Raw genomic sequence first — 18,545 nt, 5'->3', positions numbered from 1 at the left:
GTGGAACAAGGGAAAGGCCTTTGTCCTGCAGTGTATGCAGCCAGGCTGATGATGATGATGATGATCCATACTAATTAGATTAGCTCAGTCAAAGAGATGCCGGCCCGGTCTTCTAAGCTAACTCCACCTGTGGCAGCATCATCGCCAGAACTACCGCCTAGGTAGGCCAAATAATTGTTCTGTTATGCAGCAGCCGTAATAATGGCCCGAAATCTCGGCTCTTATTGCGCTAAAACTGTTTTTTAGAACAGGTATCAACAAATCATGCGTTAACAATGAAATCGCCAGGGTAATGAAAACAGTTGTTACGGTTGAAAAGCTTCCTTAGTTATGCCCCAGAGCCTTGCAAAAGTGCCACATGAAGTGGATTAAACTAGCAAAAGAGATAGTGTGTTCGAGACAAAAGGAATGGTTCCGCAAGTTTTCTCTCTGTAGCATAATTTAAGACACCGCCTCATCATAGAAATTTAGGGAAAAGGCTACGCTATGGAACAAAACTTTAAAAATGAACACGAATTACCTACAGAAGCTTTGCAGTTTGTACAATCCTATAGGCTGCAGGTTCCAAGCAAGGACTTTTCGGCAACGAACATCATCAATAATAGTACTAGGAATCGGAAACGCTTAAGCTTCGCCTTTAAGAGTTGAACGCAATAGCGATATCCTGTCCCTGAGTGCGTGCTTCACCCACTTAGTGCATACTTTTTATTGTATGATGGTACAAAAGAAGCTTAAATTCCTGATTACTGCACTGTAGCCTATGAAGTTGAAAGTGGCTTCTGTGAAGGAAGCTTTCGCATATACTGCATTATGAGTAATGAGTAGCATGCTTTAAACCACGAGCAAGTATGCGTGGAAAATGTTTTCGAACTTGCTATGCACTCACAACGTGGTCTAAACAGAATACGCGCAGTAACGTTTGTGAGTTTCGTACGGGGTGACCGGCTTTGAACCACAAAGTAGTTATGATGATCAAATGTTCTGACGCCAGATGGCAGTGCATGCTTGCATCACGCTATATTACTGCGAGATTACAAGTTGTAGTGCGAAGCTTGTATACAGGACACGCGTGTTTGTAAAGCGTGAATGTTACTTTCATCGCATTTCCAAGCAGACGCGTGGCAGGGCGGTAGAACCCCTGCTTGCCGCAAAAACGGCCAAGCTTTGATCTTCACTAGGGCACAGAACTGTTTACTTTTATTATTTTATTTGTATCTTTCTCGTTTTTTATGGTCACCAACAAGATGATTTTTCTCTCACAACTAATGACACCCACAACGGCACCGGAATTACAGCTAAACGAGCTCTTCAACGCTGTCTCGTTGAAATTTCACACATAGGTAGCATGTTACATCAAGGTCATCTTTCCAGAGGCGACACTTATCGTGAAGATGGCACATTTTACTTGTGTACTTTGTAGATCATCACCGCAGGTACGCCATAGTCGTTGACGCCCCAGCCCATCTAAAAAAACAAAAACATCAAAAACAGGATCATGCGAGTCAGTTTTGCAGGGTCGTGGAGTTTTGTCACTGTTGTGAAGAGCCACGCAGTTTAGAGTCATGCTGGGCAGCAGCCCTGAAACGGCACAACTGTCCAGAAAGAAAAAGAATTAGGATAAATGAAACGCAGGGAGGTTAGCAAGGGCTATGCCCGGTAGGCTACTGTCCACAAGGGAAGAGAGTGATGGGAATGCTAGTTAGAGAGAAGAGCAACAATTTCTATTCTTCCCCCCCCCCCCTCGAAGAAAAAATGAAGTAAAACAGTCAAAGGCCACATCAAGATTTATAAATTTGCTGGCTGTTAGTATACATTAAAGGTGGAGCGCATTCAAACAGACGGTACTGACTGATTCAGAACACAGAGACAGCCAGAAAGCGATGGTGGCTTTCTTGTCATCAACGGAGGTCGAAAAAAAAAAAAACCACGGCCAAATCTGAGCCGTCACCACGGCTTTTTACGCCAGCAGAAGGGTGGAGTTCTCTTTCGCGAAAACCACCAGCGCCGCCAACACTAATACCAGAAAACGCGTGTCAAGGAGGCGCAAGTATGTTTACAAAAACGGCAGTTGTCTCTTGGCGCTCGTTACCAAAAGTTCACCCGCAAGATTTATCGCAGTATATTGCATCAAGTGCTGATTATTTACTCGACGAATACCTACAAACGCTGCTGTGTTGAGATCATTTGTGATAGTGATGTGCACGTTCCTTAGCTGAATGGCAACCTAAACAGCTTGAAGTGCACTGCTAGTTCTGAATGCCTTAGACTCGGTATACTTACTAGCACTCAGCTTGATAACGTATACGGGGCTTCCTATTCTGTTTGAAAGGCAACCGAGCTTTGTGACAGCCTGTGAACGTGTGACAAAAGCTACTATGACTGGGCTCGCATCATTTGTTCTCCCTTCGATAATTCATTTTCTCGTTTTTTTCCGGCCCATTACTGCAGTGTCCGTCATCAAACCACATACAACCTCCTCAACCTGTTCGCATTCTCTTTGCAATTCATCTGTTTCTTTCTGTCAAAAATAAATGTGTCAGAATAACCGTAACATAGGACGGGCAGATGAGCCACGTATTTGATAAGTCCTGATTTTAGTTCAAATATCCAAGAAAAGGCCAGGATGTCATGAGGCAACTCAGAAACAAAGCATTTATGGGGCAATCATTCATGCTTAAGCGGGAAATCGTTCGTATGCAATATTTTTCGGATGTCCACCGTATGATACACGAAACTAGAGATTCCGAAAAACGTCCTATTTGGTATTCATGACGGTGCAAAGAAATAGAAACACGACTTGCATGTCCTTCAGATGGAGTCTTGTTGCCGGGTTTACAACTATATAACAAAGCGTGCGGTGCAATCTTGAATGCGCTTAAGCTTGCAGTATTATGCCAGCTTTACTGCACACAAAGCTACATTTACTCGTCAGAATTCAATATTTCACAGGCATATCCGCGGATTGGGTGATCGAATTCAAACAGGTTTTTCTTCGTAATCAGTCTTTGCCACTTACCATACACCCTGAATAATTATTACTTCTTGCGCCATAATTTTATATTTGTTTTTGCGAGAAATTCTAGTGTAAGAATTTTTTTTTGTAAACACGGGGCCCAGATTCCTTTTTCTTCTGGAGTGACTATTATGCTTGCTGGCTTAATATTCTGATTTGCAAACAGCTTAAATATTTGGACGCGACCACAAGAAACAAAGAAGGGAAAGTCCTATTATCAACTGCTTATTCTTAAAAAACACACAGTGCCACGTACATTTCACGTATAGTGTACTTTTGTTTTCCGCGCGTGAAAGCGGGACGGTGGAATATCACCAACGCGTGTCACGTACAAGCAGTAGCAAGCACAAACTCGACCTTGCGCAACGGAGTTGACTTAGACGCATAATTGAGACGTCAACCTCTCGAGGCGAAGCGTCAAGCTGTAGCTGCATGAGCACTGCGTCAACTGTATTACACAAATATCCTGCTTGTATCTGGCACACGCGGTCTTCCTTGATGATGGGCCCTGGTGCTTTCGCATGGAAGTGGCGTATATAGTATGTGTTGAAACGAGCTTTCACGTCGGTGGTTTTCTTTTAGGAATGAATATTATTCTAGAGGCAGCTCGTCCTTGTGGGCTCCTCGCAACCATGACCGAATTTCCTGCGCCATGTTTTTTGGCCAGGTCGCCTGTAGCAACAGTAAATTGCAACAACAACAGCACTAAATTACAATGTGATTGCACATTGTAATGAAGCGCCTTGCGTCCTGATTCTCCTTAAGCTGTTGTCTAAAAAAATGTAGACCATAAAGCTAGATCATCGCCAGAAAAGAAGTACGTGACCGAAGACTTACTCATCGTCCGGTATAGAAAAAAGGGCGACTGGCCCATAGTCGTAGGAGTATGTGACCAAGCCCGTTATGGCCATGCTGGCGAAGGCGAAGGCACCTATGAGGCCCAGGCCAACCGCTGGACGCCTGCATCATGAGTCAAAGACTAAGTCCTCACGAATGATGTATCCGCCAAAGGCAACACACTGAACTTACCTGTAGAGCGTGATAAAGAAGATGGGCGCAATTATGAAATACTGCATGTCACAGGACAAGTACCAGCCATGCGGAAGACACTGAAATACGCAAGCATAAATATCAGCCAAAGCGATGGATGAGTAGCGATAGGGCTGTTGCTAAGTGCATTGGACGGTAAAGTGTCGAGTACGGCAAATTTGTTCTGCGAATTACCTTTACAGTCCACTGTGCTACTTCTCACATTGGATCGTACGCGATGGGATCGAATCATAGGCGAGTTAAATAAAATAGCGTTGTAAACGAAACGTCCGTTAGAAGACGATGTGCTTCCAAACACTTCAGAAGAAAAAGAAAGTTTTGGCTTTCGTTTATTCATACAAAAAGTTCTGATAAAAGCTACTTAGGATGGATAGAGAAGAATGCAAGAAGAACACCTGAAAATTGGTGTCAAATGTATTGGAAGCGCAAAAAAGGTCTATTTTTGAATAAATAATGTTCTTTTGAATTATTAAGAAAAATCAGTGAGCGTTCATTCGTGTAAGCTTTTAGTAGCACCGTGCTGGTGGCATGCGTGAACGCACCAAATGGAATGTAATAATAACTTATGGGGCTTTACGTGCCAAAAGCATCATGTGATTATGAGTGAAGACGTAGTAGTAACCTCCGGATACTATTTTAAACTACGAGGGGTTGTTTATTGTGCTCTGACTACTCCTTGAAAAGATGCCTATAGTATTCAGCATCCATCTAACTGTGACCGCCGACGTCTGGATCGAATCCACGTCCTTCAGGTTTGCAGCCGAACGCTGTAAGTACTTAGCCACCACACAGGCACATTCAGTGTATTAAAGCGCATTCCTCGTTTAGACTATCAACATATGAGTGACAACTACAAAAGCACGCACTTATCGATGCACTCAGCAATGCTTACAACTTCCTGGGTTTTCATCCAGGCGCTAATGTAAATGATGTTGGTCCACCAATAGCGTTTGCATCCTTCCGCGAAACGGTCCACTGTTTCATGCCAGAGTGGACCGCTCATCCAGGGTGGGCCAAGTATCAAGGTGAGAGACACCATCAGGAATGGCGGCGTCAGCCTGTAACAGAATAAATAGATAAATAAATTATTACATACATGCATAAATGCAGCATGCATATGTGGTGGACCATACAACCACTTCCACCACTGCGTATAGACAATAATGGAAGAACAGAAACACCTACAGGTGTTTCTCTTGGATCAATACATAAAAACCTTCGCTCGTATTTTTCTCACTCAAACCTCACTCACTAGTTTTAACTATATGTTTAATATTTATGATAACATACCTCGGCGAATTAAAACAGCTATCTTTTTATTTAATTGCGTTAGCACAAGCTAAAGGAAGACTGTTGATTTTTCATCTGTACACCTCATATCTGAATATGAAAGCATTGTAACAAAAGTTCCGAAACTATGTTCAATTACTCACCATGAAAAATATATTTTTCATGGTCTGAGTAAGTATAATATTTCTGACCAATAGTCTTGAAGACACTAATAATGACAAAATCACATTTTCTCGAAATTTCTCTTTGTACAGAAATCTTTGTACATTTTCTCGAAATTTCTCTTTGTTTTGCAGGAACGGACACACATTGCGTGGTAGCCTATCACTCAAAACGTCGTTTTTTACTAACGGTCGACGATTGCCGCTCGTTAGTAGAATAAATTGTCACGAATCGTTTGGACATATATAAGTAACAGAAATTGTCCAATCGCATGCAGCGCTCTTTCCTTATCACTGATCGTTTGTTGCAGCGAAAAAACTACCACGTGCTGCAATTTTGTTCGAGGCTTTGCTGAGAGCCGCTTCGCATAGACACAAACTGCTTCCAAAATGTGAGCTTCGCGCCCAAGTGCAAAGATATTTTTGTTCGTAATAACGATTTGTCATTGGCATCCTGCATCTCACTGCTCCTGCGACCTTGGGTATGATTGAAAATTTGGCTTTCGCTACGATTTCTCCCATTTCATCCGCTTAGCTCTCTCTCTTTATCTATCATTACTCGTCTGCGCCTTTCGCAAGAGCCGCTTCTAGTATAAACCACTCCGTGAGAGCTAGCCGACTAGAATGCTACGCTGCGGCATGGGAACGAAAGAAGTTACTTCCTGAATACTCAATAGCCAGTCACTTGAATGGTGATGTCGAACTAGATCACGAGCCAGGATTGTTGCTCTGCAGCCGCTTTGAAACGTGACGCACAGAGTGCTCGTCACGTGTCGAACTTTCTTAATATGACAAAATTTATTGAAAAGATCTATATATAAAAATGTTCGCGCTGTTTTGTATCATACTATATTCCTGTCTCTGAATATTTAGAAGCTTTTTCGTTTCGTTGAAGCGTCGTCGTTTTATGAAGCTCTCCGATCTTCGCCTTCCCGTTCGGGCACGCAGGAAAATTAGGCGTGCTCTTGTGCCATACCTTCCGCGGAAACTTGCGCCTGACTTCTGCCACGAGTGTATTCCAGTGTCACGGAACACGCAACGCCGGACGAATACTTTCGGCCGCCGACATCGGCAGATCCCGAAAGCAGAGCACTGGGTGAACCGAGTCGTTCTTCAAGGTCGAACTGAGTCAGGGCGCCTCTTACAAGGCAAGCAGCCACACCGTTTGCGTGATCGAGAGAGCAGCACTTAAGTTTGTATTTTTTTTTTTGCTGTACAAGTGTCTTATGCCACCATACGCGCGTGCCAAGCGTCTTGTGTACAGCGTCTACTGCTCCAAAGAATTTTCATACAAGTTTCGCCATCGAATACATAATTATGTTTAAACAGCCGCCTGTAGAGATTATCACAGCGTTCACCTTCCATCACATGTTTTTCCCTCTACCGTAACATCATACCTTACAGTATCACCTAACCCGTGCTTCTCCCGTGCGTGTGCATTTTTTCTTACCCTACCGGCAAGAAATTTGCTCAGCTTGAGAGGGTGTTTGTCGGGCTCATCTCATGGAACGAACGCAGAGGGGTGGAGGGTGGTGGTGTTTCTAATCAGCTCGTTTTTACTTTTTTCTTCGCTCGTCGACCACTGCGGTGTCCCGCAACGGTGCGTTAAAGACAGCGAATCCTCAGCGAAGAAATGACAGATGCCAGAGCGATGACGTGCACGAGCCGAAAGAGTTCAACTACCTTATGCTGCCGCAACATATACATGAGAAGAGGGGGGGGGGGGGGGGCTGGTTGGGGTAGTTTTATTGGGAATGTTCTGTTGTAGTGTGCAGCGTTTACCTGATGTAGCGGTGAATGTAGTACATTAAAAAGTCAAATCTTCCTTTATCTTGTTGAAGCTTTCCATAGCAGACGAACATAAGAAGCAGTCCACTGAAAAAGAAAGCGAGCAGTTTGAAGATTTCGTTATTTACGCCTCCTTTTTTTCGACTTTGCAAAGAACCCGTTTTTAGAAGATATTATTATTATAAAGGGGAGTTATATGAGTTTAGCTTTAAAAGTTTTCAAGGCAAAAAAATTATTGATATGTAGCTCTAAAAATAACTCTAAATTAAACATTTAGTGTAAAACAAATTATATTTTGTGCTACTGCGCATGGCACTCAGTCAGTTGGACTTTAGCAGAAGGTTCTTATGCCCAATCAGCACGGAGCCAGGCAAACAGGGAAGGCGTCATGTGCCGAGCGAGCCACGCTTCTTGCTAGTGATGAATAACTGTGATACTAGATACCACATTTAGCTGAGGTAGTCTTCGTAAACATAAAGCTACGTTAATAGCTGGTTATCATATTAAAAGGTTCTTAAAGCAAGGCCTCCAAAAATAACAGAGCAATATTTCTTTATGTTTATCTCTGATGCGTTAAGGTGGACAATATGGCTATTAATTACCTTTGTTAAGCACCTTAACCTATCAATTATTTCGTGGTATCTCATAAGTTGAGTTAGAGGCACAGTTACGGACAATTGATACGCGGAAAAGAAATTACAAAGTGTAGTAAGTGACAACTCTAGAGCACAATCTCGCGTCGGTATTTATGTGATCCCAAAATATTGCTTGGGTTTCTCACTAAATGTGAAAACCAAAATCTTGCTGACAGTCAATGTACACAGGCGAATACGCGTTCTACTTAGGCCTAACTTGTTTTTATTTCAGTTGAGCATGACAGTAGATCTACACGTGAACTATAGCTACGGGTAATGTTAGCAACCTTCGCTTACCTTAGAAGAAAGAAGGTGTCTACGGATAGCGAGGCGTTCAGTACCACTTGGAAGGCGACATCTTTTCCCAAGCCTTTGGCTCGGATAGCTCCCGCTGCAAATTTAGGATTTGTTTGAACCTGATATACTGCCGACAAAAGAGGATCGAAGAACAAAAGGCGTGCGAAATAAAAGAAATGGTTTACCTCAATGTGTAGAACTTAAACTGTGTACGTTTTTTTTTTTTCAGTCCTATTTCAAATTTTTTTCAGTCCTATTTCAAGTTTAAACCACCTAGTGGTAAGGAAGTGTAGGTTAAGTCTAAAAACAAGCAAAAATAAAAGCAAACTACACGTGCCTGTTTGCCAAATTAAAACTTTCATTTGCGGTAAATATGAATTATTTATAGCTATTTATTTTCATCTCTTAGCACTTGCGCATAAGTTGTACTTTTTATTGCCCAAAATATCTTAATGGGCTGCAATGAATATTCAAGTTTGCACTTTAGGCTGCAGTTTACGAAAAGATAAGGGCAACATTTTCCCAGACGATTAAACATATAGAATAACTATGCATTCGCATTATCACTAATTCCATTACTGCATGAAGCTAACGCAACATCAAGCAAGTAATCCTGCGAGATTGCTTTGCTTCTGTCAGATAATATTTTAAATGCTGCTAAATTGAATAGGGCAGTGCTGCCGTCGGCATTTCTCTACGTCTGACGTACTTTAATAAACCGAAGATAAATCTATCTAGTGTTAAAACTATGCAGTGGCGGACTCTTTGTTTCTTGGTGTCACTTATCAAAACTGGTCGATCTGCTTGTGGATGCAGTATGCGTAACGTATGGAACAACTGCCACGCGACAGTTTAAAATTGCTTCTTTTTTTACACCCCACGTCGAAATTATGGGCCACGTTTCTTGTATGGTGCAATCATCATTTCCAGCAGCTTATGAGAGACCTCTCCGAGGACCCTAACTGCGCGCTACAAACTGAGCGGACCCTAATGCCGGGAACATTCAAGGACTGACTGCATGCTCGATGTCTCTGCATTGCCAAGGTGCGCGAGTTTTCACATTTTTTTGTTGCAGAGTCTCATATAGCGAGTGTGTCTCAGAATCCCTTACTTCTCAATGGGAGCTGAAGGTTAGGTCAACATTCATATATCGGTTCTCAAACTTATAGACGAGAAAAAGGTGACACCTGGCTATTTTGACTTGGCCATATGATTACCCCTGTTTGAGCTGCCACCGCGCTTTGTGTACGTTTTTTCTTACTTAGTCAGAGAGACCATTTAAGCACGTCAGCTCGTAGACCATATAACATTAAAACATCTCCTTGACTTCAAGTTGCATTTAACGGCTAAAATACCAAAAAGTACTGACTCTGTCACAATATTTGAAAATAAGCCAGTGGCCATAAGCAACTTACAGACTATCGAGTTGTTACGGCTGAAGTATACGTGACCAAGCATCACCCAAAGCATGCTGATGAATCGTATGCCGTGAAGGCATCTCAGGCTCCGGTCGTTGGTTTTTGTCGACAAGATTTTCCGACCATTGGAGTACGCAGAAAACGCCTCCAACAGCTGCCGAAGAATGTCTGCAAAAGCACAGTGAACGCGTTTCAAATACAGTTGCATGCTAAGGCAGCCACAATACATGCGTTTTTATACATGTCATTGCTTTATTTAGTTCTTTGATGCCGCCGTACGTCGTCGAAGTCATGCTGCGAACATAGTCCATACTTCACAGGTTACAGCCAACAGAAACAATACACATATTATGACATGCTGAGCAGTGCGTACAGTTTCGGGAAATATATAAAGTGACACCCTAATGCATGTTGTGTTTTTATTCGTCTCAGTGCAGAAATTAACGTGGTGTGTTAGCCAACTTCACAAGTATCAATTTTAAGACGGCGCTTCTGATATGAAAGTTCGAAACCTTCTATAAAAAACAACTAATTCAGTTTTTGTGACCTTGATGACCTATTGTGTAAACACTTTTTCGGCGTCCTAAGCGAAAGTAGGGAAACATATGGGGAAAAGAGGGGTGGGGGGGCAAAGAAGAAGTTTTTACGCGTCGCAAGAATTGGGAAGTATGAATGAACAATGCATTTGGTTTGCGTACTACCAACACGACCCCTTTTCAGAGCAAGGGAAGAACATCATTGACTTAAATCACACAGCCAACGCCTCCACTAGCTCGTCTTTGTTATAACGGTAATTATTAAACTTGCGACACACAAAGACACTTTCATAAAAAAATCTGACGACAAAAGAACGCTAACGTTCAAGAAAACATTTCTTTCTCGCTTATCGTGATTATGCTGAGTGCTCGCGGCTTTAAAACACGACAGTCACAATACCTGGGAAGTTAACACCTTATCTGATTGCGTACTCACCAGCCTGTAGTCTTGGACTTCGTTCAGCCTCATTTATTTTACAGATGAGGCCGCGTCATTTATAAATTTATACATGTACAATTCGCTCCTTTCTCCGGAACAGCTTGTTTCTACGTCACTTCTCTGAAGCCAGAGTCTTCCAGCTCCTTCGTTAATCCTTCCTTGCTGGTGTTGCCCATGAATGCTTTGCGCTGTTGACGGATGTTGCACTAGTGGAACTGCAGAATACTTACACAGTTGCTTTGAACATTGCTGTTTGACAGAGGTGCTCGCATTAAGGGCAGGTTTAAATGTAGTGTGATATTTGTGATGTTTAATGGGCCCCTCACCAGGACACACTGCAAGTTTCGGTTATGCATACACTGGAAGTTGTTGAGCACCACGTAGATATTTTTTCACCAAAAAGCTTTCAAATCATTTCGTTGCTGGAAAGGAAAATGAATTGAGCTGCCGTGTCACTATGCGGCCAGGAGGCCAGTGTCCCTGCCAACTGAAACTCTTCTTTCTTCGTCTCGGCAAGCGTCGGCTTGGGGCCTTCGTGTATTCGCTTATACAGCCCAGCCGAAAAAGAGCATTTCCTTTTTATTTCATTGTGATAGTAATTATATGAATACTCCTGGCGTACAGTTGACGTCGGCGTTGGTGCCACCACGAAGTCCTGTATAATGTGCAAACTGATGACGTCTCTCCGCACATCTCATGTTGTACGTTTGAGGAATGTTTCCTCCAACATTTGTCTTTTCACAGATGACTGCGTTGTCCTCCACGAAATCTCAGATAACAACAATAACAAGTCTGTACAAGACGATATAAACGCTATCTCTAACGTGTGGCTAATGAAACGAAACATGTCTAAATGTAAAACAATGCGTGTAACTTGTAACAATGTTCCTCCGCCTAACTATTACCTTAAAAACATTCTCCTAGAAGCCGTAAAATTTTTCAAGTACCTTGGCATCTACATAACCTCGTCACTTTCCTGGTTTTTACACACTTATAAGCTAATTAGCAATACTAACTGCATGTTAGGATATATCTGGCAACCTTTTTCTTCTGCTCCTTCCTCATTAAAATTGATCTTATACAAACACTTATTAGGAGTAAAATGAATTACGCACCATTCATCTGAGACTATCGCTCCACAACTCATATTCAATCGCTTGAACTAATCCAAAATAATGCCGCTCGTTTCATTTATAATTATTACAGTCGAACATCAGGCGTAACTTCCATGAATAACGTTTCACTACTTCCTCGCCTCTCATCCCGACGTAAGTGTTTTCGCCTTGCTTTATTTCATAATTTATATTTCCCCAATTCCTACCTGCGTAAAAACCTTATGTCATCTCCTTCTTACATTTCTTCTCGCATTGATCATGTCCATAAGGTTGGGATAATGCACTGCCATACCAGACCCTTAACGAGTAATTTATTCCATTTCCAGGTCGTCTCAAGAATGTAACAACCTCACCGGCACTATTGTTTTCATCAAGGACCACTCAAAGTTTTGCTTTGACTAGCCCAACTAGCCCAAACCACTACACTTCGCTTGGCCATTTCGGACATCATCACTCCCGGATTTAACTGGTAAATCATTTCTTGTGTTACCTAGCCACTTTTGCTGCTTTGTTTTTTGTTTTACTTTTGTATGTGTTGTTAACTACTTCCCTCTGTAAGACTCCAGTCCTGAGGGTAAAATAAAATGAAAATGAGGGCTGTTTGTAGTCGCTGCTCGAGTGGAAATGAAGCGTGCCGGCCGTATTCGTTGCGCCAAAGGCCCATGAGGGCCCGAAGGCGGAAAGGAGGGGTGGCTGTGCACCTCCGGCAGAAACTCCATACTTTCTCTGGCCGGGCCTTATCAACCCTGGTCGCACGCGTCGTATCTTTAGATGGATGTGGTTCATACCTTTGTACGGAAAAGATTGCGTTGAAGGCATAAACTGAACGAGTGTCACTTAACTTATTCTAGCGGCCGGGTTTCGTTACGTCAACAGTTTGTTGAGTTACGAAGGTGGCACGCTGAAAAAGTTAACCGCTAGACTTGCCTTGTGTGACATTCCAATTTGTTGCCTTCGCGTTTACTACTTCGTCCTTGTTACCCATTTCTCGCTCCCTTTTTCATTCTACGTCACGATGCTTTTCATATGCATGGCATTTTGCATTGAGCCTCGCTCATTGACCGTAGTCATCGCAGTATAACCGGTAGACTACGCTGCCGGAGTAAAGTGAACGTTTTCGGTTATCAAAACAGCAGCACACACACAGACGCACACAAACATGCGCACTTACGCCGTTACAATTTTTTTCTTTAAGCGTTACTCTTTGGCGTGCTGTGCTATCTTATGCTACGTTTTCAGCAGGTCGAAAATTCTCGATGATATTAGGCTGTACTTACTTTTCTCCGGCTCCTTGAGTGGTTCTGGCTCACGCCTTACGGCTCTTCTTACTTTAGGCGTAATTTCAAGCAACGTGCCAGTGATGACAACAAGGATGCCGCAGCCAAAAATGGCCCTGTGAAAATACGAAAGTAACGTCCTGTTTCTACTAGATGCCTGCGTTATACCGGTTCTGTGTCGACATCAGTACGGGCAACATATGTGGAGCCTGCAAAAGTGAGGTGGTCAAGCTGTGAGGCGTGAAATTGCGCTTTCGTGTGCTCTCGAATGTCCTTTCAATCCACATTACAAAAGCAAGAGTACATGTTCTCGACATAACTCAGGCGAATATACAGTATTGTAGCATTTGGAGCAGAACACGAAACTCGTGGTTGACGAATTAGTGGTATTTCAGGTAAACTTGACAAAAAAAGCCCAAGATTGTCGAACGTAATTTAAAATTTGTCAAAGTTCTGATTTAATATGTGGAGCTTAACGTCCCAAAACCATCATATGATTATGAGAGACGCCGTAGTGGTCGGCTCCGAAAATTTCGACCACCTGGGGTTCTTTAACGTGCACCCAAATCTGAGTACACGGGCCTACAGCATTCCCGCCTCCATCGGAAACGCAGCCGCCACTATACCGGGATTTGATCCCGCGACCTGCGCGTCAGCAGCCGAGTACCTTAGCCACTATAGACCACCATAGCGGGGCTTTGTCGAAATTCTGGCAACAACTATATGATTAGGAGGACATTACAACATCTAAAATGCAAAAAATACAATAAGCGCGCGCACAAAAAACATGACACTATAGGCTAGATGCCGTCGGATAAACGGGCATACCGTTTGTGTTCGTCAAATTATACGATTGAGTATGCCACACAGCTCTTTAATTTATGCACAACAGTGGTTTTTACGTGAGTGCTCAGACATGAAATCATAATACTCAGGCACCGCCTATAGACTATAATTGTGGCGAACTTGAACAAACCACGTTTCTCAATTTCCCGCTTCAACCACGTGCCCGGAACCATTTCAAAGTCAACTCCTCCTTCCAGCATTCCCCTCCATACGCACAAAAACGTTTTTGGTTGAAGTGCTGTATGTAAGACCGGCATCTAGCCACCCGTTACATAGAATCAAACCCACCCTAATGTCATTGACCTCTCAGCTGTCCTGTGGTGTGCCCTGATACAATGTTGTCTTTCTTATGGTGCCCACGCGCCCCATCGGGGTGGTCTAGTGGCTAAGGTACCAGCTGCTGAGCCGGCGGTTACTGGGTCAAATCCAGGCTGCCGTGGCTGTATTTTTGATGGCGGCGAAAACGCTGTAGGCCCGTGTGCTCAGGTTTGGGGGCACGTTAAAGAATCCCAGGTGGTCCAAATTACCGGAGCCCTCCACTACGGCGTCTCTCATAATGACATGGTAATTTGGGGGCGTTAAACCCAACATAACAATAAATTATTGTGTCTGCGCTGCTTTTTTGTCACTAGGGCAAGCCACCATATAAAAGTAAATGCGCATGCACCTATTCAACGTGGCTAGCATTATTTTCCATTTAAAAAGCAAACGAATAAAAATTGACTAGTTGCAGGAAGAGACAGAAGAAAAAAAAACGTGGTTGTGGGCTCACAGGATCGCAACGTAGTAATCGGGAAGTACGACTTTCTGCTTCACTTCGCACCAGGGAACCGTCACGTTGGTCTTCATCTGCTTCCCGACTGAAACAAACAAACAAGCGAGAGGAACTGAAGTGTGATAGAGACGGAGGCGTCTAGCGCCGCTGATGCTCAGCGTTCCGCCCCGAAGGAGGCGTGCTCGCGAACAAAGCACGGACGAGGAAGAAGACCAAGTTCGGTACCACTCACAGTAGCTGGCGAGACTCCGGATGTCTTCGAGACTGCAGGTGGAGGGGACGCAGATGCCGATGCGAAACTTGAGGAAGTACATGTAGGCCAACGAAGTGTCCAGTTCCAGAGTCTAGAATAGGCAATTGAGCAGGCGACCATTGTGAATTTCGAAGGCATGTCGCCGCTACAGGCGCTTTGACGATGTTGGGTGCGGCAGTCATGTTGGGAACGTTAAGCACCGCGACACACGCACGCTCTTACGCCTTCGTATTCGGTTTATGATTCGGCACTTTCGCGAGAATCACGGCGTACATTTTCCTCTCAGAAGCTTTTCAGCGACTGATAATTTCAGAGGATAAGTAGAAAATCACGATTCCAACTTCACCTGCCATTGAGAAGATAAACAAGACATCAGCGACAACAATAACTGTACTACTAGTAGAACTGTTACTACTACGGCAATCAACATCACTATCATTAGCACCACTGTATACTATGACCACTGCCAACAGCGAGATGTTATGCCGTGTTTTATTCAGGGTTTCAAACCGATACGAAACGAAAATAGTGCAGAACCATTTTTTTCCAAAACTGAACCCAAACAGAGCTTATGAAAACCTATATCGGAAAACAAATGGAGCCCGATTATATATTTTCCTAGGCAGGAAGATATTTTATCTGTTTGAAGCAAAGCGGTAAAGAGCATGCATGAGAGGCCGCCGTTCCCGCGTTTTACATGCTGAAAATATTCAAATAGTCACTCGTCCATGTGGTTCTAAGTTAATGCCATTGTTGCGTAGATGCTAGGGTTTCTGATGGAACGGTCACTCTCGATTTAGACAAGTAAGTTCATGATTCCACCACATTTAAGAAGTTTCCGTTCCTTCGAAGTGCCGGACAATAATTCAGGGAGCACGGCGCTCGCCACATAGAAGCGCCTATGCCGTACATCGTTTCTTATAATTAATTTCGGTGGGGTTGTGTACCGAGTGTGATCCTACTGTAGTGGCTTACATATCATGTACATCCCTAATATTGTGCACGCAATTTTGTTTCCGGAGAGAGTCAGCAAAGCTTTATATTTTATTTCACTTCAATCCATAATCGAAGGTCATTTTCTTTCTAACATTCCTTTCCGACGTGGCTCGAAAATTGCGCTTTGTGAGCATTCATGAATACTTCCATTGTTCTTATTTTTAGCTAATAACGACTAGCAATAGAAGAAAATACGGGAAACAGAGAGCTCAGGTATGGAGGCATCTAAGCGCCGCGCGCACTTGGCATGCCATTCAGTGCTCAAGATGAACAGGTGTATACGAGTGTGCCTGCTGCAGTTAACTTCACTTATTGATTGATTTATGGGGTTTGGCGTCCCAAAATCACCACATGATTATAAGAGACGCCGTAGTGGAGGGCTCCAGGAATTCCGACTACCTGGGGTTCTTTAACGTGCACCCAAATCTGAGCACACGGGCCTACATTTCCGCCTCCGTCGGAAATGCAGCCGCCGCAGCCGGGATTTGATCCCGCGACCTGCGGGTCAGCAGCCGAGTACCTTAGCCACTAGACCACCGCAGCGGGGCTTAATTTCTTTTATATTTCTTCCGCCCTCTTATAAAACTTGCTGCTATGCCATGCGCACGGCACGGCACGTTATAGGGAAACAAACATAAATAACTGGACAAAAAAAAAGCTCCTGTCAACTAAGGGGCGCAATTCACTTTAGCAGAGCAGCCTAGATTTGAGCTCAGCCCGGTTATGATGATAGTGCAGTGCAACGCATCGAAGATCAAATTCTCTGTCTCTAATAGCTTTACGAACCGGTGTAGCATTGCGAACGGCTTAGCGCGCGGAGAATTATTTATTTTTATTCCTCGAACCAAAACTGAATCGGTACTCGTTTAACCCGAAGTGAACTCGTATTTTTTTTTCTATTCGACACCTTGGTCTCTTAGCAGTCACTGACGTGAGATCAAAATAGGGTCCAAAATAATATTTATATATAGATTATGCCGTGCTGTTAAGCCTGAACTATAAAAGCGGGGATAAATGAATTTAAATGTGAAGCATACCAAGATATGCGCTCATTTGTTTACTGTTTGCTTCTTTTATAAGGGACGCATTTCACATTCGAGTGGAGAATGTGGATGCGAAGACATGCTCAGACATCGGTCAGACGGGACTGTTTTTCCGAACGTGCCCCAGTCGTAACGTTGTCGCTGGTTCACTGCGAATCAATATTGTAAATGAAAGTGACTCAAATACTTTAACCTCACTGGCTCTATTGGTGCATTTGCTAAACACCTATGAGCCCCTTAACTCAGCCTCAAGCAACCAATTTTGTGATACCATGTAAGATGGCTTTCGCAATCAAATCGTCGAGCTCACGGAAGCGGGTTACAAATCGCATTTAAATTTAGATATTGGTGAAGATTTTTTGCAGGAAATAAAAAGCCTGAAACCAGTAAGGAAGATGCAAGGAAGGGAGTATGGAAGGCAGGAAGGTAAACCAGAGGCACGTCCTGTTCGCTATCGCACACTAAAGGGGTGGGGTCGGGTATTAATGGATGAAAACAGAGATAGAAAGAAGGCAAAAAAAGGTGCACCTTAGTTTCTAAAGCACACTGCTGCGTTTGACAGTCGTGGATGCGCGATTTCTGGCGTGTCCTATTTCGCTGTAGACCATCTAGTTATGGTTCCTACTGAAGGTTTCCAAGCACTGGACAGAGCATCCAGTACCTGTTTTACGGACCCTGCGTATGGTGATTTCAACCTGCCGTCAAATTCCCGAAGTGGGCTTAACAATGATCGAAGCACTACGATTATTAACTTTTCTTCTGGCAAGTTGTAAGTCATGGATTCAGAGTTCACACTTGACGATGTTCACAGTGAGTCTGCATGTCGCTGTGACTTCGGTAACGGAGGCCAAGCTGCGTCAGTTCTGTCCATGCCTTACACGGTGTTCTGATTTGTACCGGCCGTCACCGATCCGCGTGGCTGCGTCTCCAGCAATGTATAGACCTAGAGGAATCCACTACAGCCATGCCTCTCATTTCATTCTGCTTTATACTAGCCACTTGGAGTCCAGGTGGCGAAGGAAGTCAAGTAGGTCGTCGAATGCTGGCCGGGGATGCAGAAGCATTGGATTTTGCTGATTAACGTCGGCGAGGACGGTGCCACCTTCGGATGGTTACAGCGGCCTCACGATGTGATGAATTATCTCTCCATATTTGTCTCAATACGGCTATCTCTCTTTTATATGTTGGACAATCTTTCGATGAAGCTTTGTGGGGTCCATTTCAAATTCAAACACTTGAGAAAATTGCCCTTAGAGCTGTCCGCAGAATGGGATTCAGTGCAGCAAGAACATACTCGCTAGTGTTCGCATACGCTACTCACCTGACCAATCTTCATGCAATTGCGACACTGCGGAGGCTTCGGCACAGAAGGTCTTACAGGATGACGGAAATGGCCCACCTTTACGTACGAAGGTAGATTGCCTTTAAAATCTATTCTCAAGCAGTGTGAGGTACCCAATTGAGCAACCTTGGCTACGACGCTGGATTCATTAGCTGGCTTTACTATAGACCATGCACACAAGTGGGAGCTGGGAATGGCAGCGTCCACATCGTAGATGACGCCAGTGACGACGTTGGAGCCCACTGGGATGTAGGAATGGAATTTAATTCCA

General features: G+C 43.7%; 1 protein-coding gene across 1 annotated transcript in view; it reads right to left on the bottom strand.

The window, feature by feature from the left end:
• Positions 1 to 14,983, bottom strand: part of LOC119162263 (nose resistant to fluoxetine protein 6) — a 31,803-nt gene extending 16,820 nt beyond the window's left edge. The window contains exons 1-9 of the mRNA XM_075878987.1: positions 14,873 to 14,983; positions 14,638 to 14,725; positions 13,020 to 13,135; positions 9,650 to 9,820; positions 8,235 to 8,328; positions 7,297 to 7,389; positions 4,956 to 5,121; positions 4,043 to 4,122; positions 3,851 to 3,973 (exon numbers count right to left, since the gene is read on the bottom strand). Coding sequence (XP_075735102.1) covers positions 3,851 to 3,973; positions 4,043 to 4,122; positions 4,956 to 5,121; positions 7,297 to 7,389; positions 8,235 to 8,328; positions 9,650 to 9,820; positions 13,020 to 13,135; positions 14,638 to 14,725; positions 14,873 to 14,954 — 1,013 coding nt within the window. The 5' untranslated portion in view covers positions 14,955 to 14,983. The remainder of the gene's footprint in view (positions 1 to 3,850; positions 3,974 to 4,042; positions 4,123 to 4,955; positions 5,122 to 7,296; positions 7,390 to 8,234; positions 8,329 to 9,649; positions 9,821 to 13,019; positions 13,136 to 14,637; positions 14,726 to 14,872) is intronic.
• Positions 14,984 to 18,545: the final 3,562 nt, after the last annotated feature.

Source organism: Rhipicephalus microplus, chromosome X, assembly GCF_043290135.1.
Source record: "Rhipicephalus microplus isolate Deutch F79 chromosome X, USDA_Rmic, whole genome shotgun sequence".
NCBI lineage: Eukaryota > Metazoa > Arthropoda > Arachnida > Ixodida > Ixodidae > Rhipicephalus > Rhipicephalus microplus.
This window is presented reverse-complemented; position numbering and strand designations above follow the sequence as displayed.